The sequence below is a fragment of the Cervus canadensis genome, chromosome 28 (assembly GCF_019320065.1).
Source record: "Cervus canadensis isolate Bull #8, Minnesota chromosome 28, ASM1932006v1, whole genome shotgun sequence".
Lineage (NCBI taxonomy): Eukaryota > Metazoa > Chordata > Mammalia > Artiodactyla > Cervidae > Cervus > Cervus canadensis.
The window spans coordinates 49485679-49509946 of NC_057413.1; the positions used below are offsets into that span (position 1 = coordinate 49485679).

Consider the following 24268-nt stretch of genomic DNA (forward strand, 5'->3'; position numbering starts at 1 on the left):
TCGAGACGGTAGTTTTTCATCTCCTGGGCTTGATGGCCCACACTGTAACAGATAAGGGGCAGCAGACATCCTGTCTCTGGGGCACTCAGAAATGAATGCAAACTAATGCAAAACAGAATCAGAAGGCTTTTTTTTTTCCTCCTTATTTTGCTCTCCTAATGAAACTGTCACTTTTAGTCATAGAATGGTTTCTTCATATCTTTCCGCTACTCCTACTGTGCAGCCATAGGTACTGACTTGAAATGTGTTGTATTTGACTCTTCGTCAGTTCCAGTTTCTCAACTATTGCAGGGAATCAAAAATTAATATACACCAAAGGCCACTATGACAGAGATGGTGTGTGTATGATTTTGTGAGCATATGTACATAAGGTAGATAGATGTCAAATATTTTCATACATCATATACACCGCTTATATAAGTGTTCACATTCCCTCCCCCATTTTGGTTTAAGGACAGCCTTTAGGTCCCTACCCACTGCCCTTCCTCTGATCAGGGACATTTCTGATTGTCTAAAAGGCAGTAATTTACATGACCATTATACTTAATAAAGAATGAAGAGCTTCCTACTGTCTGTCACTTGCCCTACTCGAGCTGACTGTCTTTTTAATAGTTTCAGTGAAAGTTGTGTGAGGAAATAATATTCTACAGTTCGTGGGTCCCTGGGGAGGAATATGGTCATTCCCAGAAGAGATTCAGACTTTGCTGAATCTGCTACTTTAAGAGTAAAACAGGAAGTTCAGTCCTCTTTTATTGTACCTTTTTCGTTTTTGAAAAGCTGCCCAAATAGTTCCAAGTCGACTTGAAGCAAAGTTATTCATGTCAAGAAGCCAAGATCTTTCTCCATGGTTTGCTGAACGAGGAAGGAAGAAAATGGTTTGCACTCAGCTGTACTTGGCTTGCTCGGCTTAGGCCAAAGCACCAGGAAGGAGAAGGAATGAATAAGTGAAAGAGCTGGTGTTTATCTTTTAACGAAATCATGATGTTCTGCGCTCAGCTCCGGCAGTCAGATGTGGCCGTTGCATCTTTAAGACAGGGAGTCTCTCCTCATAGAGACGACACCCTAATTATAGTGCTGCTGCCGGAGGGAGCTCACACATGCAAACCATTATGTAAAATATAATTTCTTTTTCTTTAGGAACACTCAAGATCATTAGACATGGTTTCTTCAATGCTAGAAAATCAGGCCAAAAATGAAAACAAACAGTTTCAAGTATTTGCAACATAATTCCCACATGCATTTATGGAAATAGAGTAAAAGTGCCCTAAAATGTGGTTTGACATTTCATGCTGCCCTGTTATTTCTATTTTTCCAATTCCCTAACATGTGTCCTCTTATCCTATATCACTTTAGTTTCACTGTATTTCAAATATTCACTGAGCAATAGCCACAGTTATTACCAAATAGCTGTGCTTCGAGGGAGCTAGTGAACAACAGGAAGCAGCCCAGAAGCTTGTTGTAAATTAAACAAACTCCTTGTAAATTAAACACAGTAACATATGAACACAAATGCAGGGCATGACAACATGACATAACTTTTAAAAACAGCAATTAAATGCATAGCACTGCTTTCCCTAATGATGTGCTACGCTAATTCAAGGCTAAGGTGATGATTCTGTTGATTTAACAGTTTAACATGGAACTCATAAATGAGAATAAAATCTGTAATAAAGAAATCTTGGAGACTATAGCATTTATGGGTATAGAATTAGGTATGTTATTATATAGGAGAAAGATATACATTTCAATTCAATCCATTTTCTATATCATAAACTAACCTGAAACATTTCAATTTTCTATATCATAAACTATCCCAAAACATTTAGGCTGAACAGTAAGCAGTCTTTTCAGACTGAAACAAATATATCCCTTTCTTAAATATTCAGGTTCTCAATGGGATATTGGTTGGCAAATGATCTTTTTCATTTTTCTTGTCTGGTTTGCTTCTTTCATGCTATTTACCTTTATAATCTTTTAAAAACAGATATTCTGAAAATACAATAGAAAAGACATCACTTATAATATCAGTATCAAACATAAAGTACCATAAGGCACATGCAAGTTTGAGCTCAGTAAGAGGACACAAGCAGAGAGAAAAACATATTCTCTGAACACAGATGGGTTTGCTGAAGGAAAGGGAGGTTCTGTTTGGGGGTACAGCCTTGCTGGAAGGGACCTGCCTACAGCAGTCTTTTGCATTCACTGGTTTACTCTGTCCTAGAGGAAAAAAGTATCCAGATCAGTCGGGTTGATGTCCATATTTTTAAAGTCCATGTTAAAAAAAAAAAAAAAGTCCATGTTCAGCTCAATGTTAACTGCCTTTGCTTTATTTTTTTTTTTAAATATGCTTGTTGATTTATTCAGATAAATAGGTCATCCAGCTTCTACCATCACAATGCCATAGCTATTATTATGTGGCATTCTGAACAGATTTTCTAAGTTCTTTTCTTTATTCCACAGGTCAGTTTTCTTTAGTTCATTTTTCCTACCTAGGACCTTTGATGTATAAAAACACCTTTACACATGAAGCCACTTCTGTACTGGACAAAAGCATTATAGTGAGAATTCCTTGATAAGAACTCTCAAACTAGCCAAACTGGCAACTGGCAATAAGGTCCTATAAGATGGGTAGAAATCAAATGTGTTTCTGCTGTGGTGGCAACAGATGAAACATGCTATGGATGGGGTGATGGATCCAGCAAGGGAGGGAATCAGTGACTTCGCTTTCCGTCCCCTGCTTGGGCCACATTTAACTACTGGCAGGTCTCAGAACACAGGCCACTCTCTTCCTCAGGCCTCGATGCTTGATAATCATGCTGAGGATGATCCTTCTGGTTTCCCTTGACTAACTTCCACTAGTCCTTTGGGTTTCAGCTTGGATGGTTACTTCCTCCAGGAAGCTTCTGACCATTAAGATAGAGACCAGCTTCACCTCTGTGGGTCTCCAGTCCCTGATGACCCTACAGTACCATTAACCACACTCCATAAGAATAGCCACAGACATTCCTGTAAGCTCATTAGGGGAGGGAATACAGATAGCCTTTTCAGAAATTTGGTTCCAGCAACAGACACTCAGCCACCCATGTAGTCAGATACCAATAAATATTTGTTGAACAAATGAGTAAGAGGCTGATAAAGATGACAATGCTTTATAATGTCTTCATTTACTGAGTGCTTATCATATGCCAGGCACTATTCTACTAAGTCCTTTACATTTAATGTTTACAGTGATCCTACAAGGCAGGCACCATGACCATCCCCAACTTACGGATGAAGAAACAGAGAACCCTCTGCATCTTTCTGAGCTGCTTTGTTTGGAAACACCTTGTCAATTTAGGTGTATTTAGCTAACATGTCAGGGAAAAAAGCTGAACTGAAAGGTAACTGCTGATAACAGATCAAAATAATTATTAGGTTGAACCATATGAAACTGTTGACATTCAACTGGTTTTGACTTAAAATACGGCAGTATCGTATGGTTCAACCTCATACATGGAGTTCAGCTACAGGTCAGTCTTCATCCACATGCCCCATCCCATTTACCCACAGCTGGGAAAAACACCACACCCCTCCATACTGTCATGCTCAAGAGTGACAGGTATATGGACAGGGACCACAGAAAGCATTTACGCATAGGATTCTTTTTAACTGTGCCAACAAAGCCTTGTTTCTATGGTTGTCCGAGATGTAATGATCTGTTTGCTGTATCTAACCCTCTGTGAACAATGACATTGGTCGTTAACACATTCTGCCTATGTAGACACAGTCAAGGGCCCCCAAAGAGGTAAGATCAGTAACATGTTTTTCCCTAGTTTTAGGTCATATATGATGACATAAAGCCAAAGGCAAAAGAAGAAAAAATAGAATCTGGAGTTGAAAATGATTTAAATTTGCTAGTTTCCAGCACTTTTGGAATATAGCCAGGGTTAATTTGGATTAGGCCTGCATTGCTCTAACCTGAAGTGGCCTAAAAAAATACACTTGATAGAAAGAGGTTAAAAAAAAAAGAAAAAAGTCCACCTCTTTTTGAGTTGTGTGTAACTCAACACAACTGACAGTCTGTTCTCCAGTGGCCCAGCCCTGAATCAGAATGTTTTATTTGTGTCACTCTAGAAAAGCGTGATACTGTGTCTCAGTGAAAGGTATTTGTGATGAAAATAACTTATAGGCTAATCCCAGACTCCGTAAGGCAAATGCTCACAGGAGGGAATAGGACCTATTTTCAGGGGAGAAACATTTTTAGAGTTTGCTGGAGATTCTTATTTCAAAATCTCCAAATTCAACAATTCTTCAGCCTCTGTAAACTTTCAGATGGAAAGCTCCAATATTTAGAGTAAATAACGTCTAAGCTTCCCCTTCACAGCAAGTTTTCTTTTTCTCCCCTGTCATAAGAGTGTTATATCCTGGCAACTGAAATACAGAACCCCTTTGTAGTAAAGCTATCACACTATACCACTCAGAATGTGTTGCTAATGAGGTTATTGCTTAATAGAACCATAGAAGGACATTGAAAAAAAAAAAATACCCTGACAAATGTGTTGACCAAAGGATGCCAACAACTCTCCCAGGGTTCTGTCCGAAATTCAGGGATTTTTTTTTTTTTTTAAGTAAAAATGAACTTTAGTGTATGTGAAAAATCATAACATTGAAACATAAGTCCATTTATCTTTTAACTATTTTTCTAGTTCTCTTCCAAAATTTTACTGGTTATTAAAACACTGCTGTGTAAATAAAAATGTTCTGCTTTATAACTCACCCCCTATTTCTTGTCCTTACAATATAATAATGTCATTGTTTGTTATATCACACTTCTCCTTAAAGTAGTAAGGCTTGATGTGAAGGGCTTTAAATAGCAAGCTGAGGAAGGGCTTGTGTAGGAAAATGAGACTGGGGGATCAGATACAGAAGGGGAACTCTGAAAGACTTCTACAATTCTGAGCCTGGAAAGAGTTTCTATATCACGATTTTCACAGAGATAAGCAGAGCTCTTCGTAAACATCTTCCTAGCTGCTAAGTGGGCTGTCCAAGGCTGAGCTATCCATTCACAAGGTCATGGGGAATGCATTACCAGAATTTCAGTGAAGCCATTCCAATTCCCAAATTGGGAATATAGCTGCAAATAATTTAACCCACTTCATTAGCATATATCCTTTGCCTAGATGAGTAAAAATGCCCACTTCTTTTTCGAGAAAGTCACAATCAGTTTCGTCCTGTACCCAACTATCTTGAGTCTTTAGGACCACCAAAAAATGAGAGCTCATAGCAGTCTATAAAATGTCAACACTCTCAAAGATAAAACACATGTGTTGTAATTAGAATCACAGACTGTGGGAGCTGGAATGGGCCTTTGAGGTAATTTAGTTCAATCTTCTCATTGTACAGTTGAGCTTGAGTGACTTTTCCAAATGTTATCCAGCCAGTTAATGGCTGGACTGGGAGTAGAACCAGGTCTCCCGACTCCTATTCCACTGCTTTTGCCATTAGGACAGGCTTCAGCCATGATATACTATTTAGACAAGGTCAGTAAACCCAGGCACTATCAAGACTTAATGAGAAGGGATTCCAGTAACAAGGGGCCTTAACAGAAAACTCCCTGTATCTAATTCCTACATGTTCAAGTTGAGGGGTAACTTGGTACTCTTTCAGCATGAAAAGGCAAAGGGAACTGTACAAACTGGATCCAGTTTTAAAAGAATCTAAAATGTTAAAAAAAAAACTTGCATAAAAATTAATTTAGCATGTACTAAATGTAGAAAATTGACTCCACCTTGGACATTTTCTTTGTCTCATATATTGCACCTGAGGAATTTCTGTTGCATGAGATAGTTTTTCTCCAATGAATGTATGTTATACTCAACTCTCTCCACTGATGGCTAAATTTGGAATCAAGAGACCTGGTTCTGTTCTGGGCTTTTCCATGAATTATTTTAGATACTCTTACTTCCTGAGTCCCAGTTTTCCAGTCCACAGACTGAAAAGGTTGTTTTTTTTATTTAAGTGTATTCAGAAATGGAGATTCTATGACAGTGTCCCAGGAGTTGACAAGGAGCCAGGGGAAGAGAGTTGGGGAGGCCAAGCAACGAAGTTCTGAGTTTTCCATCCCAACCTCAACTAGGCAGTTCTGCTTTGATCTGCTCTCGATATTAAGTTAATACGGAAGATTTTGTTTGAAGAACAAGTTACGTGGTAAAATTTCAAAACTACCAAAAAGCTGAATACTATAATATTCCTTCTAACTCTGTTGCTGGTCACTCCCCAGCTTAAAAATCCTGCAACTATATCCCATCAAGGATTAAGTCCAAGTTCCCAAACACAGCATTTCTCCCTGCCTCAGTCCCCACCTCCGCTCTTTGCCTCCATCTCCAGTCATTCCCACCATATGCTTCATGTGTTAATGTTTTCAAGTTGCTGGTCATTTTCTGACCATGCAGTGCTGTTTCACACCTCCTTGGATCTCTATTTTTGCTCATGTTCCTTCTGCATCTCTTCCCTCTGCTTGACTGAACTCCTCTTACCCTTCAAATCTCAGCTCAGGCAAATCTTCCTCAATGAAGGCTTCTCTGAAATGGGACCAAACTTGCTCCCATTTGGTCTTATGAGAGATTATCAGAGCAATTAAACATTATAATGAAATTATATAGTTCTACTCGGTCTCTTTAAATTGGGCTGTAAACACCTCATGAGCAAGGTCTTTTTCTCTTGTACATTTGTTAAAATTGGAAGAAGAAATAAAATAACTTGAACTTGATCAAAAATTTTAATTTCAAAAATTCTGAAAAAGGCCTTGATGATACACAGCTTATTCTCTTGTTAAAAAACCTATCCAAGCTAATGAAGAACTGAGTCTCCACAAGGATATGACTGGTATTGATAAGAAGCAGTAGGAAGGTTCAGCCAGAGAGAACAGCACTCTATTTACTAACAAAAAGTGTTTTAAAAACTTTCCTCAAAGGAAAAAAAAAAAAAAACACTGGAAAAAATCATTAATTAAAAACAAAACTTACTTGGTTAGAAAGTGTACTTGGTCTTAGATCTCTTTCTTTTTTCCTTTTAAAGCAAAACAGATCACCCACCTGAGAGTCATGAGGGCACCTGGGGGCTTGGGAAGAGTTGTCAGTTTGGTATAGTTCCCACTGAGGATGTTAATGACACATAAACCTCTCATATGTCCTCACTTCCTCACCCCTGATTTAAGGGGTGCTGGGGTGTGCTTAGTCGCTCAGTTATCTCAGACTCTTTGCGACCCCATGGACTGCAGCCCACCAGGCTCCTCTGTCCATGGGGATTCTTCAGGCAAGAATACCGGAGTGGGTTGCCATGCCCTCCTCAAGGGGATCTTCCCAACTCAGGGATCGAACCCAGGTCTCCCACATTGCAAGGGGATTCTTTACCATCTGAGCCACCAGGGAAGCCCAAGAACACTGGAGTGGATAGCCTATATCTTCTCCAGGGGACTTCCCGACCCAGGAATTGAGCCAGAGTCTCCTGCAATGTAGGTGGATTCTTTACCAGCTGAGCTACCAGGGAAGCCTGATTTAAGGGGAGGTGGCACAAAAAGTCTGCATGAATCATGTTCTATTGTTGAACTGGGCAGTTAGGAAGAAAGAAAAGATTAACAATGATGAAAGCAGAAGGTTTTAGTGTGAATCACAGGAAGTTCAGTCTTTTTCTGCACCAGCTGAGGTGACAACTCCATTTATGGTCCAGAGGAAGCACCAGAAGACTTGAAACCATTTGCTCGACTCATGTTCTAAAAGTGCTCTGGCCTCATGTACTTATTATTCCCCACAGCCTTCAGGGGTTGCTTGAGTGGAAGTTCTAAATTACTCCTCAGTTGGTAAAACATTAGCTCCCAGTCAGGCAAGTTGGAAGGAGTGATTAAAATCAGTATAGGCACAAATCATTACCTGGGGCTGCTCTTGAGTCAGAGGAATAACACATTCAGTTAAGAGAAATTCCTCAGTTACAAAGAATATCCAAACACCTAGATATTCTTAGATATTATGGAGAGGACAGTCAAAGGAAGCATTATCGTGGTCCTTTAACCACAGTCATTAGTTAGTAGCAACCTGAAGATTCTATTTCCCAAATGAATTAAAAGTCACTATAACTACTGAAATTCAGGTCACAGATGATTAATCTTCAAAGAACCTTTTAGCTTGTTTCTTATAAAGGAAGATGCAACTTTTATTTTTAGTAAAATACACAACAAGATAAATATCTACTAAATGGCCCATCTTCAGTTCAGAAAAAATTAAACCTCTTCCACTACAAGAAGATCCAGCTAGTCAGAATTCTAACCTCCCTTGCTGTCTCTTCTCACAAGAACTGTTTTTTTCTTTTTTTTCAAAAGAAGTAATAAGCAATCCCACCCCAATGCTGATCTACAGTCTCAGCTTGCCTGTGCAAGGCTGTGTCACACACGTTGTGTGACACATGGTGGAATCTCATTGGTTCACAGTCTTGCAAAAACCACAAGCTCCCAACTTTCAAGAAAGCAAAGGCCTCTTAACCTAAGTGCATATTAGCTGCTGGCTTGGGCAGGCTGGATGATATGGAGGCCTCCGCAGCGGGCAGGCGCACCACGGCCAGGCACTCATTAAGCTATTGAGTTTCATTCCAGTAACTGTTCAAGTACATTCTTCATTGTACCAGAAAGTGTGTTTGTTTGATACTGGTACTTTGATTTCCCCCCATCTACTCTTCCTCCAGACCCCCTCATCCCTGCACCCCTATTTTGGTACTTGTTCCTATGCTAACACACAAAATATCAGTAATTCTCAATGGGTCTCCTGGTCATTAGCGCAAATTAGTGAGGTTTTATTGAATATGGTCAGGTTTGATTTGCCAAGTTCTTTTCCCGTTAAGGTTTTAAACCCATGTGTATTTCAAGGGAAATCTAATTTGTAGGTTTCGGATTCATTTACACTCAACTCACAAACGTGGTTCTGTGAGTGCCTCCATAGCCGGTGGACAAGAAGCCACAGGAGCTGGTTTCCCTTCCTTTTAACAAGTTCTTGTTAGAATGTTTGCTTTGAAGTAGGTATTTGGACCATGCTGGAAGCAAATAGAACTAAACCCCAAGAAAATGTAAAGTAAAATTTAAAAACCAAGTTCAAAACGGGTTTTTCTTGCCCCCAATAATTACACGTTTTAAAGACAAAATTCTTAAGCATGGAACCATCCATTTCAGCCTTTTAAGGATGACGTCACCACCTGCCTGCCCAGAGGAGTCCACGCTTCATGATGCTTCCGTCTTGCAGGATGACAAGGGAATCATCTGTGAGTAGGTGACTTTCTCTGCTCACCCTCTGCCCCATGAACTCCGCCACTCCACTGACCCTGGGCAGCCCCTGGGCAGCTGCTGGGCCACCTGCTCTGCTCCACCATCCCACTGGGACTTCACTGGTGGCATCCTCTCAGCCACCACTTCTGTCCATGGGTGTTGCCACACCTACTGACTCCTGCCTGTCTCCCCTTCTTAGCGAGCTCCTTAGTTCCTTCTTAGCTCCTTAGTTCCTTCTTAGCTCCTTAGTTCTTGCACCCCAGCCACAGCTTCCTGTGCCCCAACCTCCCAATAGGACAGAGTCCTTGTCATCCAGTCATAGATCCCTAATCTGCTTTTTGTCTGAGGTCCTCAACTGTGGACCAATTGCTGCAATGCTTGACCCTTGTTCTTTGGCTTCCCGGCTGGGCTTCTGTGATGATGGCTTCCTTGGTATCTATCTATACCACCCCACGTGGTAGACCCACTGCTGATTTGGGCTCCTGTGTGTCACTCTGGTTTGCTTTGAATAAAAGGGCCAAATCTCACTGATGTTTCTACTACCCATTTCCATCAGCAGTAGGATGGGAGTCTTCAGGAGACTTCTTGTCCTTGCGGATGGCAAGAACAGTGCTTAAAAAGGCAGACCCTCTCTAGCTGTGCCAGCTCTTGTCCAAACATCAAAAGTAAACAATTATCCACACTGAGAATATGTTGGTTTGCCTTCCTCACCACCCGCCCCCCCACCCCAACTCCAAGAGTGTCTGCCTGGAATAGCATATCACACCCCAAGAACTGTTGCAATTCCAAAAAAGTCCTCTACCAGCTGTCTCCTGTACAAACAATTCCTTCCAGGCCTTGGGAGTTCACTTCAAGTGACTTTGGAGAAAAATCATCCTGGATGCTGCTAAATGCTGGGATGACTCACTAAGTCAGTGGCGAGCTCTGAGTGGTGAACAAAGAGCTGAGATATGAACCACTAAGAGCAACTAAGACTCCAGCAGATTCAGACAGATTTTAAACTGCAATTGCTCTGAGGAATCTACAAGTAATTCAGGGACTAGCAAAAGAGGCCTGTGGATATATAACTACAAAAACTACAAATATATGTATAACATATAGCTGTATTATATAGTTGTGTTATATTATTACTGTAAATAAAAGCAAAAAAAAAAAAAAACAACTAAGCCAATTATGGATGCTTATGAATGAGCAGGGCTTCCCCAGATGTCTCAGAGGGTAAAGAATCTGCTTGCAATGCAGGAGCCACAGGAGATGCAGGTTTGATCCCTGGGTTGGGAAGATCCCTGGAGAAGGGCATGGCAACCCACTCCAGTATTCTTGCCTGAAGAATCTGATGGACAGAGGAAGCTGGTGGGCTACAGTCCATAGGGTTGCAAAGAGTCAGATATCACTGAAGCTACTGAGCACGGTCACATATGAATGAACAGGCCCTTTACGAATCTGCCTGGACCCTTTACTCACACTTTTAGGGAGGGCAGTGCATGATCCATCAGAGGATAATCATTATCTCATAGCCACCAGTTAAAGAGTCTCTAGAAAGGACTTTCTGATGCTAATGATAGTCATTCATTCATCTTCCCTCATTCACATCCTCCTTTATCCTTCTTTACAAGGTGACAACCACATGTTAGGAGACACTTGAGATTCTCTCTCTTGGTTGAGAAAGAATTTCTAGGGATAAGAGTACAGAAGAGAAACATCTTTTTCCATTTCCCTACCCTCACATTTACAAATCAAAGCAAAGGTAGAAAGCAAATTATTTCAAAGTCCACATATGTATATAAAAGTACTCAATTGCCTATAACCTGATTTTTTCCTAATCTTCTGCCAAATTTTCTTTCTAAAAAAGAATTGTGGCATTTTTCATTCTCTTATTTCTCAACTCTTTTTAGTGATTTAAATAATGATGCTTTCACAATCTAGTATATGTTAAAACTAGCCTCTACTAAAGGAGCAATGTCCCTTTTCCCACAACATAACTCTTTCAATTTAACATACACAGAACATAGCATGATTTAAAATGATGATCTAAAAGAAAAAAATTAAACATTAGTAAATAAGATGAATGCTTAGGTACTGGTGTTTGGAATTTAGTTTGAAAAGCTTCAAACAAATAAAAAACAGGTGGTTGATGAATGGAGAGTGGACAGATCTGTAAGAAAATAAGAAGAGTAAAAATATTAATTGTGAATACAGGTGGTGGGTATATGGATGCTCACCATAAAATTCTATCAGTTTTTCTGTAAGCCTGTGTGTTTTATGTTACAGTTTCCACAATAAAATACAGGGGAAAAGGTTCATCAAGAAGTCATTTCCACTTCTATTTCTTATACACATTTGTTGAGGGTACATTTATTATTTCTCTAATTTTGGAAGCTTGTAAAATTTAACATTGTTTTCTTTATAACCTAAAAAGGAGGATAGTGAGTACAGACCACTTGAAATGAAGAGAGGTTCTAGACAGAGGAACTGCTATGGATTAAATTGTGTTTCCCTCCGAGAAATCCTGTGTTGAAGCCCTAATGCCCAATGCAGGCATCACTTTTAGGAAGTGATTAAGGCTAAATGAGGTCATAAGGGTGGGGTCCTAACCCCTAGGATGGGTGGCTTTATAAGAGGAGGGGAGTGGGAAAGACCATGTGAGGTTATAACCAGCGAGTGGCTACTTCCAAGCCAGAAAGAGAGCTCTCACCAGGGGCCAAGCTGGCCAGCACTTGGATCTTGGACTCCAGAACTGTCAGAAAAGAAACATCTGTTATTTAAGCCACTCAGTCTATGGTATTCTGTAACGGCAGCCTGACCTGACTAATACAGAGCCTGGAAGTTAAACATCTGTGGATGTTTAAGAAGTCTGCATGCAGTTAACACAGAGGGAGAAGAAGATCTGAATCAGTTCATTCAGAACTAGAATGATGGAATGTTAGAGCTGGAAGAGGTTTTAGCAACCATGTCATCAAAACACTCATACAGATGAGGGAACAGAAGCTCACAGAGGTCAAGTGATTTGTCTGAGATCCTTCAGGGAGATTAGTGGCACAGCCAAAGACTTTAAGCCCAAGACTCTTGACTTCTGCTCTTTTCGCCACAAGACACAGCTTCAGTAAATCAACCCCCTTGAGCCAACCGTTAGCAGCCAAAAATCTAATTTCTTTTCTCCTACTGAAATCTACTTCAAGAATTTAGCCCCATTTTTTCTGACTTCGTACTTTTCTCTCTACTCTTATATTTATTACAAATTCCCTGCTGGCTCAGATGGTAACGAATCTGCCTGCAGTGAAGGAGACCCGGGTTTGATCCTGGGGTTGGGAAGATCCCCTGAGAAGGGAATGGCAACCTACCTCAGTATTCTTGCTCGGATAATTCCATGGACTGAGGAGCCTGGCAGGCTACAGTCCATGGGGTCGCAAAGGGTCAGACACAACTGAGCAGCTAACACAATATACTTACAGCAGTCCATATAAATTTACTCATACAGACTTCTAGAGAGAAGTCTTCTGAACAAACACAAAATGTGTATGGTTTTCCAGTAGTCACATATAGATGTGAGAGTTGGACCATAAGGAAGGCTGAGCACCAAAGAATTGATGCTTTCGAGTTGTGGTGCTGGAGAAGACTTTTGAGAGTCCCTTGGACTGCAAGGAGATCAAACCAGTCAATCCTAAAGGAAATCAACCCTGAGTATTCACTGAAGGATTGATGCTGAAGCTGAAGCTCCAATACTTTGGCCACCTGATGCAAAGAGCCAATTCACCAGAAAAGACTCTGATGCTGGGAAAGATTGAGGGCAGGAGGAGAAGGGGGTGACAGAGGATGAGATGGTTGGACAGCACCACCAAGTCAGCGGGCATGACTTTGAGCAAGCTCTGGGAGATACTGAAGGACAGGGGAGCAGGGCGTGCTGCAGCCGACAGGGTACAGCAAACAGCCGGACACAACTCAGCGACAGAACGACAAACACAAAAGAAAAGCACACACACAAAACCAACATTTAAATTGAGACAAATGGTGACTCAATTATTCATCTGTAGGAGAGGCCTGTGTGCCCAAAGACAGCATAGGTGTACATGGGAAGGCATCTTACTTCCTAATAGTTGCCTATTATAACACATAAAGACATTCTAGAAAAATAATAAAAATGTATTTGTTTTCCAAATTAATCATTTATAGTCTAATTTAGCACAGTATTACATCTTTATAACATTTAAAATATCCATTTTGATAAAACATTCTATAAACAGGCCAAGAAAACCAGGTTAATAAGCCTGTGTGTTTTATAGGGCAATAAAATAATACATTTTTATAACATTTAAAAATAATATAAAATATAAAATTGAACAATATAATAATTGAACATTATTTTGTTAAAAAAGTTATTATAGAACATTTTATTTAACTTTCCACTAGGTAAACGAGAGTATGTGAAGATAAATACTCTTAATGATGTGGATACAATGGAAATATGCCAATGACGTCCAGAAATGGTAATAACCTATTATTACCAGTTGATATTTAAAATTTTTTTAACAATTTTTAAATTTTCTGCATCAACTTAGCTTCAGCTACTGAATTGGGCCACAAAGCAATCCATTCCATAATTTTTCTTTTTATATTTACGTCTACAACTACATGGTGTGTTTGTGAAATAACTTGATTTGTCACCACTGAATCTTTTCAAAAGAAAGTGCTGCAAGCTCTGAAGATAATTACCAGAGAGTAATTTCAAAAATATTTTGAGTAAAGATAGCATTGTTTAAAATTGGAGAGCTACTCAAGGACATTTTGTTTTGAAAGACACAGTCTTTGAGAAATAACACCTTGGTTATACTTGAAAACAAAACAGGAATAATAATCAAACTAGTCAAATTGCTTCTAGTTTCCCCTGTCTTTTTAACGTGGCTAAGATGATGCTGGCATTGTCCGGGGCTGTGGTGTATTCCTAACGCAGTAACTGCATAGGAGACAATGAGATCTTGCTTTTCGAGCGTTCACCCAAAGCAGAACAACACTTAGTGGAAAAGACTGGAGAACAAAGACTCTACTGTAACCTTTGGGCTGTGTGGCATGTGGGATCTTAGTTCCCTGACCAGGGATCGAACCTATGGCCCCTGCATTAGAAGCACTGTCTTAACCACTGGACCACCAGGGAAGTCCCCAAAGAATCTTTTTTAAAACCAAACCATTACTTGCTGCTTTAACAGCCTGTACAATATACAATGGAATTCATGCCTCTTATCCAGATAAGTGAAAAATGAGAAGATGTAACTGAGGTAGGGTAAAGTGAGTGATTACCTCACAGGCAGTGTCAGCAGAAGTGAGGCAGCTCAAAGAGTTCCTGGGAATTAAGTAGGATTCTCTTCCACCCTCCTAGGTGGTGACGCCTTGGTGGGACTTAGTTTTGAAGGAGGTATTGCCGTATGTCCCACAGACTCAAAATCCTAGGGACAAATGCCACCCCATCTTTCTCATTCCTCACTTTTTTCTGTAAGACAGTCTTGGCAGCCCTGTTTAGATGCTGTGAGAATCGATTCTATATTTAAAAAATAGATAACAAGGTCTGAAAGATATATGCACAAACAATGTGGTTTAGTAGAAGACCTGAATTCAAGTTCCAGCTCTCCTACTGTGTGATCTCAGAATAAAAAAATGATGACCTTTGATGAATCACAGCTTCCTCATCTGCAAAATCATCATTATAAACATCATCATCACCATTGCTAAGACTTCTGGAGTTCTGACTGCACTCCAGGCAATGCTGTAAGGGTTTTTACACATTTTAACTCACTTAATCCCTAACAAGTCCATGAGAAGGTACTATTACTAGTCACATTTTCTACATGAGGAAGCTGAGTCATGGAAGTAAACTGCCTAAAGAGAACTCTTATTCCATAGGGTGACTGTGAGATCAAATACAAAATCACTAAGATGATGATGGATGAAAGAGATCTTTAAGATCATCTAGCCTTAAAAGGAAAAGGGGGCGAGAGAGGATGAGATGGTTGCATGGCATCACTGACTCAATGGACATGAGTCTGAGCAAACTCCAGGAGATAGTGAAGGACAGGGAAGCCTGGCGTGCTGCAGTCCATGGGGTCACAAAGAGTCAGACATGACTGAGCGACTAAACAACAAAAAGCCTTAAACTCTAACTGTAAATATGAGGCCTCTGAGGTTCCCAAAAGAGCTTGTTAACTGAAGCCATTGAGCCTCTTCTGGATCTTATTCTAGTGGCCTTTTAAAAGCACCTCTCTCGCACTGGGATGACCCAGAGGAATGGGATGGGCAGGGAGGTGGGAGGAGGGTTCAGGATGGGGAACACATGTACACTCATGGCAGATTCAAATCAATGTATGGCAAAACCAGTACAATGTTGTAAAGTAAAATAAATAAATAATTTTTTTAAAAAAGAAAAAAAATAAATAAAAGCACCTCTCTCCTTTTTCTAAGTAATTTTCATGTATTCTTTCACTTACATGTATATCATTTCTCTAGGGTAGAAAAGTCAGAATGAGTTGTTTTCTGCTTTTTAAAAAACAGGTTAGAAAACTCAGCATACCTCAAAGTCAGCATGGAGTACAGCTGGACAGGTCAAGGTCAGATGTACGACAGTGATAATGACAGCACGATTAGGATGACTCTGATTACCATCTCATTAATTGCATTCTGATTCTCGTTAGGTCACTGTGCCAAAGCCTCTTAGGCACATTCTCTCATTTACTGCTAAATGTGCCTTTGAATGCAGAAGTTGAAATGTTACTAGTTTTAAAATCAGAGAATGGCTGAGCCTGAGGCTGAAAAAACAGACTTTCTGGAGTCAAGACTCCAAATCCCAGTTGTGTTGACTCAACCCAAGGTCCTACTAAAGAGGAGAAACTGAAGGCGAGGCCAATGACGTGGTGCGGGGTTCGGGCTGGACGTGGAGAACAGGAACCTCCTCTCTGTGGAGGAGGCACACACAGGTCCTTCAGGACTTGGAGGGGGGCTAACCCCAACTCCTTCAGCAGCACATCGGCTTTATTTGTCAAAATGGATTTTTAAAAACAATGGCTGGATTACCCTACAGTTCATTAGTCATCATACAGAAATCCACTGTGATAAAAATGTTCACTTAGGATTTAGTGGAGGGGTAACGGAACTCGTTCAGCAATTCTTGGCTGTGGTGCTTTACTCAAGAGAAATGCCCTCCTTTAATATCACAGCTATTAGAGGTAATGTGGCCCAATCTTCAGTGCTCATACTTCTGGGGATGAGATGAAGCTTCTGACATGGTGTCATGTTTTTGTTGTTGTTGTTTGTTTTTAACTCAGTCCAAATTGCTCTTTTCCCAAAGACTGTATCCTGCATTGGCTGCTGTGCAGCCAGCTTCCAAGACAGTCCCTGGTAGTTCTGGCCCCTTGGTGTTCCTGCCCTTGCATGGCTCCTTCCACACTGAATCAGGATTCATAAAGCTAACAGCATGACCCTGAGGTAGGGTGCAGAAGGCCCTTGTGATTTTCTCCATGCTCTCTTGGGTTTCCAGGTCTGGAATAAGCCAGTTGCCAGGCAATGAGGACACGTACTCTCACAGAGAACTGAGATCTCCGGGCAATGGACAGCACTAACCATGACAGCCACGTAATAAGTGAGCCACCCTAGAAAGAACCATCTGGCTTCAGTGAGCACCGGGCTGACAGCTGACTGTAATCTCATGGGAAATCACAAAAGGCAGGCTCAACCCTTACTGCTCCCAAATTCCTGGCCCACAGTAATTATGTGACATCAAATGATAACTGTTGTTTTAAAACACTAAGTTCTGGGGTTGTTACAGATATCACAGATATGACACGTAGATAATGAGTGCTGTTGCCAACCTTGAGAGCAAGCAATGGCTTACTGTGATTCTCTTATCATCCATAAACCACCATCATTCCATCAGTTATTACAGACCCGACTACTATTAACATTCGCAGTTGGCCAAAAGGTCAGCAGTTACATCATTACATTCTGATTTATATTTGGTTGTAACAGGCATTATTATTTGGGGATGTGGTATTTTTCAAGATGATCATATACACGATACAGCTGTCTCCATTATCTGAGATGCTGACTTCGTGGGCTTGCAAAATCCCCAATTTGATACAATTACTGGTAATATATGTTTACTGTGCTTTCTCCAATGTTAAGTTTTTAAAAAAGAGAAAAATTGCTTAGTTTCTAACTTTTTTGAAGATAAACTCTGACATAGTGACTCTGACTGTGGGCAGTGAGGAAGGACCAAAATGTAAATCTATGGCTGATTCATATCAATGTATGACAAAACCCACTGAAATGTTGTGAAGTAATTAGCCTCCAACTAATAAAAAAATTAAAAAAAAAAAAAAAAAACTCTGCCACAATGCATTCAGCAGTGACTTCCCATAGCAAGACATTTAAACAACTCCTCATGTGTTCAAAGGGCTTCATTTCAACCAGTGAAGAAATGTCGCAAGAATTTCAGAAAGATAATTTAAAACTAAGCACTGGGCAGTGGATCTCAATTCTAGACAGTAAAGAAATGCTACACATGAATTCATGGAACTCGCCTGGCTGCCAAAAGTTTGATATTTCACCTTGATACTATTGGGGAAAGTATTTAGGAGGACTGCCAACTCGGCCATCCTGCTTCTTAAATTAGACCCATTTGATAGTCAAGGAAAGCTACCTTCACACTCCAGAAACTCTTCACTACAAGTCAGTTCTGTGCCTGGGACTAGGCAAAGAATTGCATTGCAAAAAGGTAGGTTTATACAACTCCTGATACATTAGATACCAGTGCACTAAAATACCTGAGTGAAACCTTAAAAAGTCATAAAGATACTTTATTTGTAAAAGTTCCCACTGGCCCGGCTTTTACTCTGAGCTCCTATTTTCTCTAAAATATTTTAAAATAGGTAATACTTGAAATTGGCTTAAAACTTCAAACGATGGCAAATGTTAACATTAACTAGTATGCCTCCCTCTCTTTCTTTTTTTTCCATTTATTTTTATTAGTTGGAGGCTAATTACTTTACAATATTGTAGTGGTTTTCGCCATACACTGACATCAATCAGCCATGGATTTACATGTATTCCCCATCCCGACCCCCCCTCCCGCCTCCCTCCCCACCCCACCCCTCTGGGTCTTCCCAGTACACCAGCCCCGAGCACTTGTCTCATGCATCCAGTCTGGGCTGGTGATCTGTTTCACCCTTGATAATATACATGTTTTGATGCTGTTCTCTCAAAACATCCCAACCTCGCCTACTCCCACAGAGTCCAAAAGTCTGTTCTATACATCTGTGTCTCTTTTTCTGTTTTGCATATAGGGTTATCGTTACCATCTTTCTAAATTCCATATATATGCATTAGTATACTGTATTGGTCTTTATCTTTCTGGCTTACTTCACTCTGTATAATGGGCTCCAGTTTCATCTATCTCATTAGAACTGATTCAAATGAATTCTTTTTAATGGCTGAGTAATATGCCATGGTGTATATGTACCACAGCTTCCTTATCCATTCGTCTGCTGATGGGCATCTAGGTTGCTTCCATGTCCTGGCTATTTATAAACAGTGCTGCGATGAACATTGGGGTGCAGATGGCTTCACAGCTGAATTCTACCAAAAATTTAGAGAAGAGCTAACACCTATCTTACTCAAACTCTTCCAGAAAATTGCAGAAGAAGGTAAACTTCCAAACTCATTCTATGAGGCCACCATCACCCTAATTCCAAAACCAGACAAAGATGCCACAAAAAAAGAAAACTACAGGCCAATATCACTGATGAACATAGATGCAAAAATCCTTAACAAAATTCTAGCAAACAGAATCCAACAACATATTAAAAAGATCATATATCATGACCAAGTGGGCTTTATCCCAGGAATGCAAGGATTCTTTAATATCTGCAAATCAATCAATGTAATACACCACATTAACAAATTGAAAGATAAAAACCATATGATTATCTCAATAGATGCAGAGAAAGCCTTTGACAAAATTCAACATCCATTTATGATAAAAACTCTCCAGAAAGCAGGAACAGAAGGAACATACCTGAACATAATAAAAGCTATATATGACAAATCCACAGCAAGCATTACCTTCAATGGTGAAAAATTGAAAGCATTTCCCCTAAAATCAGGAACAAGACAAGGGTGCCCACTCTCACCACTACTATTCAACATAGTTTTGGAAGTTTTGGCCACAGCAATCAGAGCAGAAAAAGAAATAAAAGGAATCCAGATAGGAAAAGAAGTGAAACTCTCACTGCAGATGACATGATCCTCTACACAGAAAACCCTAAAGACTCTTCCAGAAAATTACTAGATCTAATCAATGAATATAGTAAAGTTGCAGGATACAAAATTAACACACACAAATCCCTTGCATTCCTATACACTAACAATGAGAAAACAGAAAGAGAAATTAAGGAAACAATACCGTTCACCATTGCAACAAAAAGAATACAATACTTAGGAGTATACCTACTTAAAGAAACAAAAGACCTATACATTGAAAACTATAAAACACTGATGAAAGAAATCAAAGAGGACACAAACAGATGGAGAAATATACCGTGTTCATGGATTGGAAGAATCAATATTGTCAGAATGACTATACTACCCAAAGCAATCTATAGATTCAATGCAATACCTATCAATTTACCAACGGTATTCTTCACAGAACTAGAACAAATAATTTCACAATTTGTATGGAAATACAAAAAACCTCAAATAGCCAAAGTAATCTTGAGAAAGAAGAATGGAACTGGAGGAATCAACCTGCCTGACTTCAGGCTCTACTACAAAGCCTCCCTCTCATCACCGAACTTAACAACTACGGTCACCTTCCAGATGATTCTTTGCATATAGAAGCATCCAGTCCAATCCAGTGTTAGTCACTCACTTGTGTCTGATTCTTTCCGACCCCATGGACTGTGTAGCCTGTCAGGCTCCTCTGTCCATGGAATTCTCCAGACGAGAATACTGGCATGGGTTGCCATTTCCTTCTCCAGGGGATCTTCCTGACCCAGGGATCAAACCCAGGTCTCTGGCACTGCAGGCAGATCCTTTACCATCTGAGCTACCAGGGAAGCCTATTATGTACAAGCACACGCATAGACAAACATGTATAGATAGCGACAGATACTTTCTTTGATTACTCCTTTTAAATAATAACAGAATATACCTTCTTGTTGCTTTACATATTAGGTGTTTTTGGTGGTTGTTTTGCTTTGGTTACAAACATTATTTTGGAGATTATTTTTCTATTTTTACGTTATGTTAAATTCACCATCCATATTTGGGTATATTTTTGTTCTTTTGAGGTTTCTCAATCTATTTATATACCAACATTGAACTATGAGTTACTAAAGCTTTGTATTATGTTTTAATATTTGGCCTACCTAATTAATACTCCTTGTCCCAATTATAAGGGGCTTCTCTGGTGATTCAAAGGTAAAAGAATCCAACTGCAACACAGGAGACGCAGGTTTGATCCCTGGGTCAATAAGATCCCTGGAGAAGGAAATGGCAACACACTCTGGTATTCTTGCATGGGAAATGCCATGGACAGAGGAGCCTGGCAGGGCTCTAGTCCATGAGTGTGGGGTCGCAAAGAGTTGGCCATGACTGAGGGACACAACAACAAAAACAACAGCAACCCCAATGTTTTTTTTTTTGAGAATTTTCCTGGCTATTCTTAGATATTTCACTTCTAACCCCAGTTATATCACTTCTATACATATACCCGAGATATATCACTTCTAACCCCCAGTTTTTAAAATCAAAATTTGAAGTAGGATTGGTTATTTAGTCCATCCCCTACTTCAAATTTCGATTTTAAAAACTGGGGGTTAGAAGTGATATAGCTTTATTTAAGCCTCACACAATCTTATAAAGTAGGTACTCAGGTTATGTCTTGCCATGTGAGTTAATATGGTATAGACCAATTATCTTAAAATTTACATTTATCTAGCTTACAATTACAAATGTTCACTTTTATCATCTCCTTTATTCTCCTTAACCACTCTGGGACTCAGAAGGTCCTGTATTATGACTCACAGTATGGATGGAGAGGGGCTCACGGACTTGTCGTCATGGCTGGGGGCAAGGGTTCTTCCCCCTATACCAAAGGCAGACAGCACTGGGATTCTCCAAGGAATATTTTACAAACAGGGATGGTTTTCGTTTTAGTGCCATGCCACATTTTAGAAATGTTGGCAGACCATCAAATTATTAAACTTTTAATGATGTTTAAAACTTAATAACACTGGCATGAACACAGCCAAATCTAACTCTCACGAATTGCCGGTGGTAGAGTAACCTGGCAGAGCCCTTTTAGAGTGCACCTGGGCGACACATGCTAGAGGTCTTAAAAGGGTTACAGAGGAAGAAGAAAACTGCTACTGCGGTTCCGGGCCAAAGCCTACACCTCCCTCCACTGTGAACGCGGGGCCTTTCTGCAGTTGGGCCCTTTTCCTCATTGGCTTCTGAGTGCCTGTGGCCACGCTCACCTCTCCCCCGTCTGCTGAACCTCTTTTCCTCTCCTTCTCCCTCCTGGCTCTCTTCTCCTAGACCCTGACCTCAATGAAGTCTCACCTCTCCTCTTTCCCAACCTTTCACATCAATTTCTAACTTTTACATGCCTCTCTCCCTGCTTCCCAACCTGGTAGCTTCTTCCAAAGTTTCTCCACTATATGTCCTGCTGGAGACAACTGCTTACTTCATGTAGTTTATATGTCAGATGAATAAACACTGTTCCCCAAGTTAAAATTAAGTGAGAAGCTTTTTCAGACAATGCTTATCCCCTTCCTCACCCCATAGAATTTATGTAACTTTTCTAGAAATAACAACAAAACAAATAAGAGATTCATTGAAATGATTTTCTTGTAATAACAACCCTGATCTGTAATAAACAGAAAATATTTTCTATAGAAATCAGTTTTAAGATGATTTGTGAAAATTCTCCTTCATAATTAGGCAAGTATTTTCATTCCTTTGTTCAAATTTGCTTTTGATTTAGAAAACAATTTTCTCTTAAAATAAAAAAATAACTTTTTAAAATAAGTGAATTAGCCAAATTTAGATATAACTTTTTGATAAGCTTTGGCTAGCATTATTCACAGTAGCCAAGAGTTTATACCAAGTAACTTGTGGACAGCGCAATTTAAAATTGATTTTATTTTCTTCCAAAGACCTTGGTTTATTCTTGATCTGAGAAACTTGTGTTGGTCTCTTTACGGTTCATCTTGTATCTTCTCAAAATTGTATCAAATCACATCAACTGTTCTTAGTATTCCCACCATGTGTTTGACAGTGATTTCAAGGTCAAATTTGACATCTATTTCATCAAGATGTTCTTTCTTTGGGTATATCCAGAAAATATCATAAGTAATCTTCAAATTGTTCCAAAGAATGTCACTGCTATTGGCAGAGTTGTGACCACAACTTCTAGTAACAAATTTGAAAGACTTTGCATTGTACAAAGCACAAAAAAACACCACTGGCATTTTCCCAAAATTATAGCCCGTATATCTTTTCTTTTACCAGCTGTGTTAATACCATTATGATGGGCTTGCCCTTGATATGTTTTAAAAGTATTTAAATAAAATTAAAATTTCTATTTTAGTTTTTTGAAAATTTAACAGAATCATATATTTTATTAAAATAAATATATTTGCAATTTGAATATTTAATGCCCATCTAATTAGTTGCTAATATACAGAAAGACTATTATATTTCATGCATTTATTATCTGGATCTATAATACATATACACCAACAAATTTAAGAGCAATATGAGTCATACTGTTTTTTAAGTTGATTTTTTTGGCTATGCTGGGTCTTCCCGGGCTTTTCTCTAGTTGCGGTGAGAGGGGGCTACTCTCTAATGGCAGTGCGTGGGCTTCTCACTGCAGTGGCTTTTCTTGTCGTGGAGTACAGGCTCTAGGGCACTGGGCTTCAGTAGCTGCAGCTTCTAGGCTCTAGAGCACAGGCTCAAGAGTTGCAGTGCAAGGGCTTAGTTGTGCCATGGCATGTGGGTCTTCCCAGATCAGGGATCGAACCAATGCCTCCTGTGTTGGCAGGCGAACTCTTCACCATGAGCTACCAGGGAAGCCCCAGTCATACTCTCTTTCAGCCAGCACATGCAACCACTGTGGACACTGTGTCAATTTATGAGTATATACCGAATCTTGAATTAGAACATGAAGAGAAGAAGGATTTGATGAGCTAATCCGCCTTTTCTCTTACTTAAAAACTTATGCAGCTCAAATCCTCGTCTTACTCAAACTTAATATAACACCCACCTAACACTCTGGCTACAGCACAATCCATAGACCTTCATGTCATTTGGCAGCAGCTGCTTTTTTTGGGGTGAGGACAGTGAAAAAGAAATATATATATGTAGCAAAATATTCTCCACTGTAACCATTTTAAGTGCATAATTCAGTGGTATTATGTTTACAAAACTAACAACTATCACCACTATTTCCCCAAAGTTTTCATCACTCCAAACAAAAGGTCTGTACCCATTAAACAATAATTCTCCCTTTCCTCCACCCCTGGAAACTTCAAATCCACTTTCTGTCTCTATGAATTTGTCTTTTTTAGCTATTTCACAAAAGTGAAGCCATGCAATATCTGTCCTTTTGTGTCTGGTTTATTTCACTTAGCATGTTTCCAAGGTTCATTCATGTGGTAGCAAGGATCAGCACTTCATTCCTTCATGGGCTGAACAACAGTCCATTGTCTGCATAGACCACGTCTGTTTACTCATCCATTAGGGCCTGCCTTTTGGTTCAGGGCGTGGTGGTGAAGGGGGACTGAGCAGTGTTTGTGATAGGAGGTTCTGCACACAACGTGGGGTTGAGGGTCCCACCAGGCCTAGGAGAGCACCGAGAGGCACAGCAATCACGGAGGGAAACTCTTGATTAGTCTAGCCATACAGCTCCCTCTGAATTCCAAAAGCACTTGCAATCAA

General features: G+C 39.9%; 1 protein-coding gene across 6 annotated transcripts in view; it reads right to left on the reverse strand.

Annotated features, from left to right (window-relative positions):
• Positions 1 to 634: 634 nt before the first annotated feature.
• The window catches only part of SUPT3H (SPT3 homolog, SAGA and STAGA complex component), a 347771-nt gene continuing 324137 nt past the window's right edge, over positions 635 to 24268 (reverse strand). For 5 of the 6 annotated variants that reach the window (XM_043449968.1, XM_043449969.1, XM_043449967.1 and 2 more), the window contains one exon: positions 802 to 852. In XM_043449968.1, coding sequence (XP_043305903.1) covers positions 817 to 852 — 36 coding nt within the window. In that variant the 3' untranslated portion in view covers positions 802 to 816. Of the gene's footprint in view, positions 853 to 24268 lie in introns of all 6 variants that reach the window. The other variant, XM_043449964.1, reaches the window with a different exon arrangement.